Raw genomic sequence first — 8,259 nt, forward strand, 5'->3', positions numbered from 1 at the left:
ATTCTCAAGTAACCCCGCTCCACTCTCTCTCTATTCTCTTCAGTTAGTATATTAACACTCAACACTTTTAAACTTCAAACTTGTTCTTCAAATCCAACCCCCTCATTCTGCTCTTCTCGTTTCCATCATTCACACTAAAAAACCTTCCTTCTTATCGGGTAAGTTTTATTTCTCCATATTAATATAGTAATATTCTCTTTTTATATTACCTTTTTTCTGTAAACAAAGTCTTATGATTCTAAAAAAACACATTTCAAACACAAGTGAAGTACTTGTTTTGTTATGAACTAAATTTAGATATAGGAAAAATTAAAGCAGAGCAAAATAGAGAAGCAAATGTTGCACAATTTATTTATATTTGTACTCTCAAGTCCTAAGGTTTATAATTTGCAATATGTTGTCAATAATGAAAGTAACATAAATTTGAGGTATAGAAGGAAATATTAAACACATTTTTAGTCTTTATAAAATTTAATTTTTCAATTTTAGTCATGTAAAATAAAAATATAACTTTTAATTTATATACAATTATCAGTTAGATTATATTTTTGAATGAATTATTATATTTACAACAATCTAAAAAGTTCTTCGATAAAAATAAAAATAAAAATAAAATAATTTTTTTTAATTATAGTTATGTAAAATAAAAATATAACTTTTAATTTAAATACAATGATCGCACAAATGCGGTTAGGTGAACATATATTTTTGAATGAATTATTATATTTACAACAATATAAAAAGTTCTTCCATAAAAATAAAAATAAAATTCAATTTTTAAGTTTATATATTTTTTGCTTTTATCTTGAGTTTTTTTTATATTTAAGAAATCCTTATTTAATTCCTTGGAACTTAAAAATTTTAGAATAAACAACTTTTTATAATATTATAAACATGTTTGCAAAAGTTCATTAAAATTTTTAAAGATAAATGACAATTAAATATGTTTTATTTTAGGGACTAAAACTGTTTGTTGAATAATTTTATAAAAACAAAAAAAATTATATTTTTATTTTACGAGAACTAAAATTGAAATATTAAAATTTCATAGAAACTAAAAACATATTTACCCTTTGAATGTATGTTCAGCTTCTTTCTTTGATTTGACTTATTTTTATGAAATAATGGATCCATTTGTTTAAATTTTTTTAAAAAATAATCGTTATAGTATTTTTTTAAAATTAAAAATAAACATAATGTTCAAATAAAAAATTAATTTAAATAGTATATTTTGAAATATGATTTTAAGTATTTCATCTAATTTTTGCAACTTTTTTTGAATAATGAAATTTCATAAAATAATTAAAATGAAAAACAATTTTGAACAGTTCTTCGTAAAAATCATTTTTGAAAGATACATTTTTTTTTTAAAAAAAAGTGACTTTTAATATATTAAAATCTCTAATAATGAATATCTAAGTTATTAAATGTCAAAATTATTATTTTTAATCGATAACAAATGAATTTAAAAAGCTTCTACTACATTTAAGTAAACTTTCATAATTTTTTTTAAAAAATATAAAGTTAAAATTAATTTTTTAAAATCTTAAAAAACGGACTCAATATCTATACCGTAAAATCCTTTATAGTTTATACTTAATGATCAAGTTATGTGCATTAGTCCTCAATTTGAGCATACTTTGTGCAGGGTAGTAGAATTCTGCGATGGACCTTCGAGGTTGGCCATGGAAGAAAAAATCATCTCATAAAGTTACAAAGGCTGAGAAAACATTTGTTACACCTGACTCTGTTGGTTCCACTTTGTCTTCTGTGGCACACTTAGGAGATCAGGTCTTTTTTTATTTTTAAATGCTTGAGAGGGAAACATTTTTATTTTTTTTATCAACAAAATCTAAATTTCTCACTAGCCTCGTTCTTTTCTTATATTTTTTCAGCAAGAAAATTGCACAAATAAAAACTATGTTCAAATTTCAATGGAGTCATACACACTTATGTCTGGATTGGAAGATCAAGTTGTAAACCTTGAGAATCAAGTAAAAGTTTTGGAAGATAAGCTATCAGCAGCTTATTCAGATTTAGACAACAAGGATAATTTGGTTAAACAACATGCAAAAGTTGCTGAGGAAGCAGTCTCAGGTAGTACAAATTACATGCATTATGCATATACATAAATTTAAATAATTCCTTATAACTTATTGACTGATTTTACTTCAACCCTTTATCTCTGTGCTTGATGTTATGTTTAACGAATTTCTTGTAGATTCTTTTAACGAATTTCTCTCAGTTGGTTGCACCGGTTCACAATATAGTTTTCTTTTCTACATTCTAAATGTAAAGAAAAAATCAGATAGAGTTGATTCATACTTCTCTGTGTTTTAGGTTGGGAGAAAGCTGACAGAGAAGTTGTTTCCTTAAGATGTCAACTTGAATCTATAACTCTCTCAAAGCTTTGTGTTGATGAGAGAGTACCTCACTTAGATGGAGCTCTGAAAGAATGCATGAAGCAGATAAGAACTGTAAAGGAAGAAAGTGAGCAGAAAATACAGGATGTGATTCATATGAAATCACTGCAGTGGGAGAAATTCAAGTTAGAGCTTGAATCAGAAATTGAAAAATTAGATAAAAGACTTCGCGAAGAAGCTGGTGAAAATGCTGCCCTTCTGAGATCCCTTCATGAAAGTTCAATTATAATAGTGAAACTAAAAGAAGAAAAGTCTAAAGCCGAGGTCGAGTTAGAGCTTCAAAAGAAGAATGCTCAGTCATATGAAAAAGAAATAAAATTGTTAAAGTATGAATTCGATATGATTTCTAAGGAAATGGATATCCGTAACGAAGAGAAGAAAATGATTATGAAATCAGCAGAAGCAGAAAATAAACGGCACACTAAGGATGCTAAGACTATTGCCAAGCTAGAGAGTGAGGGCCAACGGCTTCGCAGTCTGTTGCGAAAGAAGTTTCCTGGGGTTGCTGCATTGGCACAAATGAAGCTAGAACTTGAAAGTACACATAGTTTCATGGGTGGAATCCATAAAGGAAAAACTAGTACTAGCCTGCAAGAATTGGAGGTGTTTGAAGAAGAAAAAAAGAGATTGAAAGAAGCTTTGGCTTCAAGTTATACTGAACTGCGTGCTTTAAAGAACTTGTACACTAAAACAGTTGGCAGACTTAAGTGCCTAGAAGCTGAGCTACATGTTCTTCATCAAGAAAGAAGTTCCGAGAAACCGAGTTTGTCAATCAATAACAGAAATTCAAGAATTTCTAGCAATTCACCTAGCATCACATCTATGTCAGATAGTTGGCATGAACATCCAGAAAGTTGTGATGAGTCTCTTGCATCCTCTTCTGACCATTTTGATATCAGGAGAGTTAGAAGCTCAGTTAAATTTGAGAATCAGAAAAGTGAAACTATCTCAGAACTGATGGATGACTTCTTGGAAGTGGAGAAAATGGCATGTTCATCAGACAATGGAAGTATACAGATTGTTAACAAAGTTAAGAACTATGCCGAAGATAAAGGATCAAACGATACACTTAAAGCTGAAGATACTAAATGTTTCTCACCATATCGAAGTTGTGCTGATGCCAAAATTCCATCAATAGAGTCTAATCCGGACAGTGATTATCTTTCCATTTTTAATAGGCTTCAAAATATAATTTCAATGATCAATAGTGCTGATATAAAGGACTCCAAATTTTGTAAGATTTTTGAAGATCTTGAACGTGCTGTGTGCGAATTAAGAGGTTACCTCCCAACAACTTCAGAGAAAGATGAATGTAAGCAAGATCTTAAGGACAAAAACATGATGTTAGAGGAACATGCACAGCTTCTGGCAGAACTGAAAGCACAATTGGCATCATCTCGTAAATCATACAACTTGGCTGAAATTCAGCTAAAATGTATGACAGAATCTTATGAGTCACTTCAAACACATGCAGAAGAGATAGAAGCTGAAAATAAGTTTCTAAAGGAAAAGATAAACGAGCTAAAGAATGATCTTGAGGAGGAAAAACAATGTTGTCGCGATGCTTTGGTGAGACACAAAGAAACTGACGAAAAAATGCAAAGGTTAGCTCTAATCCACTAAAACATAGCTTCCATACTGTATAATCTAAGCTTTCAGCTTTGTTTCTTGAGTGCTTTCTGATTTTTCTGTCTGTTTGCAACTTGAAGGAACAAGTGCCTGGCGTGTGCATCGAATACAGAAGAAAATAATGACATCAATACTCGAAAGGTAATTACATTACATAATTTACATATCATAGTAGTGATGGTAGGTCCTGCATTATCTCTTAATTAAATTGTTTATCCAAGACTGTGTTTCTCCCTCTTTCTCATGTCCTCAGGCATTCTTTATGGCTTCATCCCTTCTCTGTTAATGTTTTCTTTAGGTTCATTAACTGCATTTTTATGCAGCTGTTTTTTTTTTGACAATTTCTTATGCAGTTGTTTTGTAATGTCATTATGTCAAGTTAGATCCAACCTCAACTAGAAACAGCTGATCAATGTTTTATTACATTTTTTATCCACGGATTCATTGTTCAATCATAATTTTTCGATACCTTGATGTCATCAGGATGCAGAGCTAGCAGCTGCAGAGAAAAAGCTGGCAGAATGTCAAGAGACTCTACATGTACTTGGTAGGCAATTACAAGCAATGTACCCACAAGTTGGCCTAAATGCATCTCTCCATAGTAAAAGACTTCAAATGAATGAGTTTTCGGTTAAACCAAATTACGACGGGTCAAATTCTAATGGCTCCTGTAATAACTCAGATGAAATTGATCATGCTGAAGCATATAGTGTATCTTCTAATTCTGACATTCAAGGAGTGAGTGATGAGTTTTCATCTCAAAACTTTGATTACACATCATGACTTTCAGACGCCGAAGGCCACCTTTCGATAGATTCTTAGCCAGAGTTGTTATATGGTTACTGAATCAAATTCACATTCTTCTGGTTCTGCCACAAGGAAGCAACATGCACATGGTTTGAGCCAATTCTTTTGTTCAAAAGAGAAAACTAGTCACTAGTATATTTTTGTTACTTAAGTATCAGAGGGAACTCCCCGATGAATTGTACATTGATTATATAGTAAACAGTTACGGGTACTGATGTTTTTGTAAGTAATTCTCCTTAGTATATTGAATTTAGATAAATCTTGTTTTAATCTAGTCCTTCTATTCCATGTATCACTGATAAGTATAGGAAACATGTTGCTTGGCAAGATAAGTATAAATTTTGATTTATAAATACAGGTGTAAAAATATTATTCTTAATTGTGTATTATCACTCTCTTAGAATTATAACATGTTATGTTACTAACATGGTCTAACACAAATGGTGGATACTCGCCAAATATGTTGTCTTTGTTTTAATCCTAGTTGTGTATCTAGAAAACGTTTTATTGGAAGTGACAACTTATTTTGATGATCTTTATACCAATTAGACTTTGCTCATGAATCTTCAATAGTTATGCTGCTTCTGCATTGCATAAAACTAAGGTGGAAGAAGAGAGAAGATAAAGATAAAATAGAGCAAAGGAATAAAATATTTAGGTATGGATAAAGAGTTACATGGAGTGTTGTAGACATAGTTGGATAGAGAATTCATATCCTTAGTCTTCAATCATAGGCTAGGATATACTTAACAAACTGCGTAGATCCTCTACAGCAGTTGCATGTTGTAATCGTTTGTTAACCATTAAATGAATCTAATGGTCAACAAATGGATTAAAGTCAATAAAGTTTCATGCACATCATTACACACTTTTGTGATGAGAAAATTTATGTGTCCTATAAATAGTTACAATTTTAAAGGGTCAAATATTGTTTTTGTTTATTCTTATATTTTAGGTCTAATTTATTTCAACAAAATTGATTTGGTGGATCTAAGATGAACTTTAATAGTATCCTAGATTTTTAACCTACACTTCAAAGTGATAAAATCAGCTTATAAATCAATAAATATTCATATGCTCATTTTTTTAATAAACTTTTATCAAGTTTTATCTCTAGTACACATGTGACTTGGATAATCTATAATATTTATTGGTTGACATTCTTTTTTAATAAATATTTCAAAAATATACTGAAGAGTTTTTTTTTGTAACAAATATACTAAAGAGTTGACTTCAAGTCACAAAGAAATTCAACTTATATAGCATTATTTTGCTTAGTATATTAGAAACTGGTCAAAATGAAATACTCTCTACATCTTACTATATACAGAGAATTAAAAATCAAACACGATTTCAATATCATTTATACGAACTATTTCATTTATCAATTATATCATGGCATTAACTCAAACAGGGGAGTTTATGAATTTCTAATAGACAATATTCATTAGAAGTTGAACAACTTAGGGAATTAAATGTAAAGGTAAACTAATTTAAAAAGAAAAAAAAACTAAAAGAACCATTCACTCAATTTTGTGCTCAACCACGAATGAAAAGAAATCATAAACATTTTATGTCCAACTTGCCTCGGCATTGAAGCAAAAGAAACTAATGAAGACAAAGACATTTGTCTCGATGAAATCGTGCACATAGAAAGTTGAACATTTAGTTTGAAATTTAGGAGACATAATTGATAGAATATAAATTATATTATTCCTATAGTTGTTGAGTTTTTGTGCTTGGTATTAGTTTAGGCCATGTTGACTAGGAGAAGATGAATGTGCAACATTGAAAATTGCTGAGTGGGTACGTTGGGTTTTGTTTTGGTTTTCATGTGCTTGACATGTCTACCCTACAAATTCTTTAGCAACCGAACCTACCTTGTGTGCTCCTTCAAATAATCAATTATGGTTTCTGATTTGGAAAACAACATCTAAAAGCAAGTCTTCTATATGATACTACGTGTCTTTGAATTTTGACAAAAAAATTGGTTATCAATTTGTCAATATTTGAATTTCTTTCTTTTTTTTTTATTTTTAAATATTGTTGGCTTGGGTGCTTTTTAAATAGATAGACTTGAATAGAGCTAAATTATTATCAACAACTATCTCTAATAGAAAATACTATGTACCACGTAAAACAAATAATTTGATGATTCTTAATTTTACTTTTTTTTTCTAGAATGATTTTGGCAAATTATTTTCTAGAGTTTTAGACAGAGTTTACTAGCAAAGTGGTACAATTTAATAATTATATCTATAGTGCCTTTAAAAAAAAAATTATATCTGTAAGACTGAAATTGAAGGATAAACCTATAATAACAGTTTTTCTTTAAAAAATAAATTGCTTGACGTTGGAAAAAAAGTACCATGACAGCTTAAAAGATAAAATAGATTAGTAAAAAGTCTACATTATCAAGAGTGGAGGTTCAAATTAATTTATAAAAAATGAATTACTATTGATTAGTTAAATTTAAAGATCATGCACCAATGGTATAAAAATATTCTTTTTTATAATTATTATCATATAGATATTTCATATTTGCACATGTAGTTTAGAAATTAGCAACCTAACAATATAAAAGAAAAAGAACCTAAACTATTGCTTTATTTATGTGGCTAAGGTAATCAGATTTGTTATCTGTTAATCAAGGGGAGGACAAAAGGATTAAGGGCTTAATTGTCCGGAACACCTTATTTTATGGACAATGAGGCCCCATTTCCATGTGCCCCGAATGGACAATGTTGTAGATGGATTAGCCTATTAAGCATGGGTTTGTGAAATCTCTATAATATAATTTAATTATGGTCAATTTTTAATTTGCAAGTATGGCTGAGTAGACATAAACATGTGGCCAATATGTAATGCACTATAATTCTCATGTAATTTAGAAGGAAAATATCTCAGCAGTACTTCTAATCATGGACATGTACTTTGTACTAGTCCACTATAAGTTTCCAGTGGAAGAGTATGTGAACTATTTAATCCCCTTTAGGGTTCTTTTTATATAATTTTACGAAGTAAATAAATGTATTTAATTTATATATAAAAAAGTTCGAAAGTAATAATTCTAAAATGTCTTAATATGTTGTTCAAAATTTTTAACTATTAAAAAAACTTTCAAACATTCTTTTCATGTCTCATGAAAAGATACACCTAAAATTAAAAGATGTATCGTAACAAAAGCAAACCAATGGGCCACAAGACTAGTAACTTCCTTAATGATGGACTAAGATGAGGAATTTAAACACATCCAATTTCAGTTATTTGGATTTTAGGTCACATGCTAACTAAGATAGGCAAGAAGCTAATGCATGAAAAGAATCAGTGACTAATTAGCATACTTTTCCCTAAACATGATGATGGCTATTCTTCTATCCCATGAACTTCTTTGAGGGAA

At 29.6% G+C, this 8,259-nt stretch overlaps 1 protein-coding gene across 1 annotated transcript; it reads left to right on the forward strand.

Moving 5' to 3' along the window:
- Positions 1-5,212, forward strand: LOC101499544 (filament-like plant protein 5). Its single transcript, XM_004512069.4, has 6 exons — positions 1-158; positions 1,649-1,791; positions 1,896-2,097; positions 2,341-4,027; positions 4,133-4,193; positions 4,536-5,212. The coding sequence occupies exons 2-6, from the start codon at positions 1,666-1,668 to the stop codon at positions 4,833-4,835; spliced, it is 2,376 nt and encodes a 791-aa protein (XP_004512126.1). The 5' UTR covers positions 1-158; positions 1,649-1,665; the 3' UTR covers positions 4,836-5,212.
- Positions 5,213-8,259: the final 3,047 nt, after the last annotated feature.

Source organism: Cicer arietinum, chromosome 8 (assembly GCF_000331145.2).
Source record: "Cicer arietinum cultivar CDC Frontier isolate Library 1 chromosome 8, Cicar.CDCFrontier_v2.0, whole genome shotgun sequence".
NCBI classification, from domain to species: domain Eukaryota; kingdom Viridiplantae; phylum Streptophyta; class Magnoliopsida; order Fabales; family Fabaceae; genus Cicer; species Cicer arietinum.

What these genes read in the sequence shown, in the direction of transcription:
- LOC101499544 (XM_004512069.4), top strand. Translation starts at nt 1,666, where the DNA reads ATGGACCTTCGAGGTTGGCCATGGAAGAAAAAATCATCTCATAAAGTT. An exon ending in TGCTGAGGAAGCAGTCTCAG is followed by an intron (nt 2,098 to 2,340) that starts GTAGTACAAATT and finishes TCTGTGTTTTAG; the next exon opens with GTTGGGAGAAAGCTGACAGA. An exon ending in ACTGACGAAAAAATGCAAAG is followed by an intron (nt 4,028 to 4,132) that starts GTTAGCTCTAAT and finishes TGCAACTTGAAG; the next exon opens with GAACAAGTGCCTGGCGTGTG.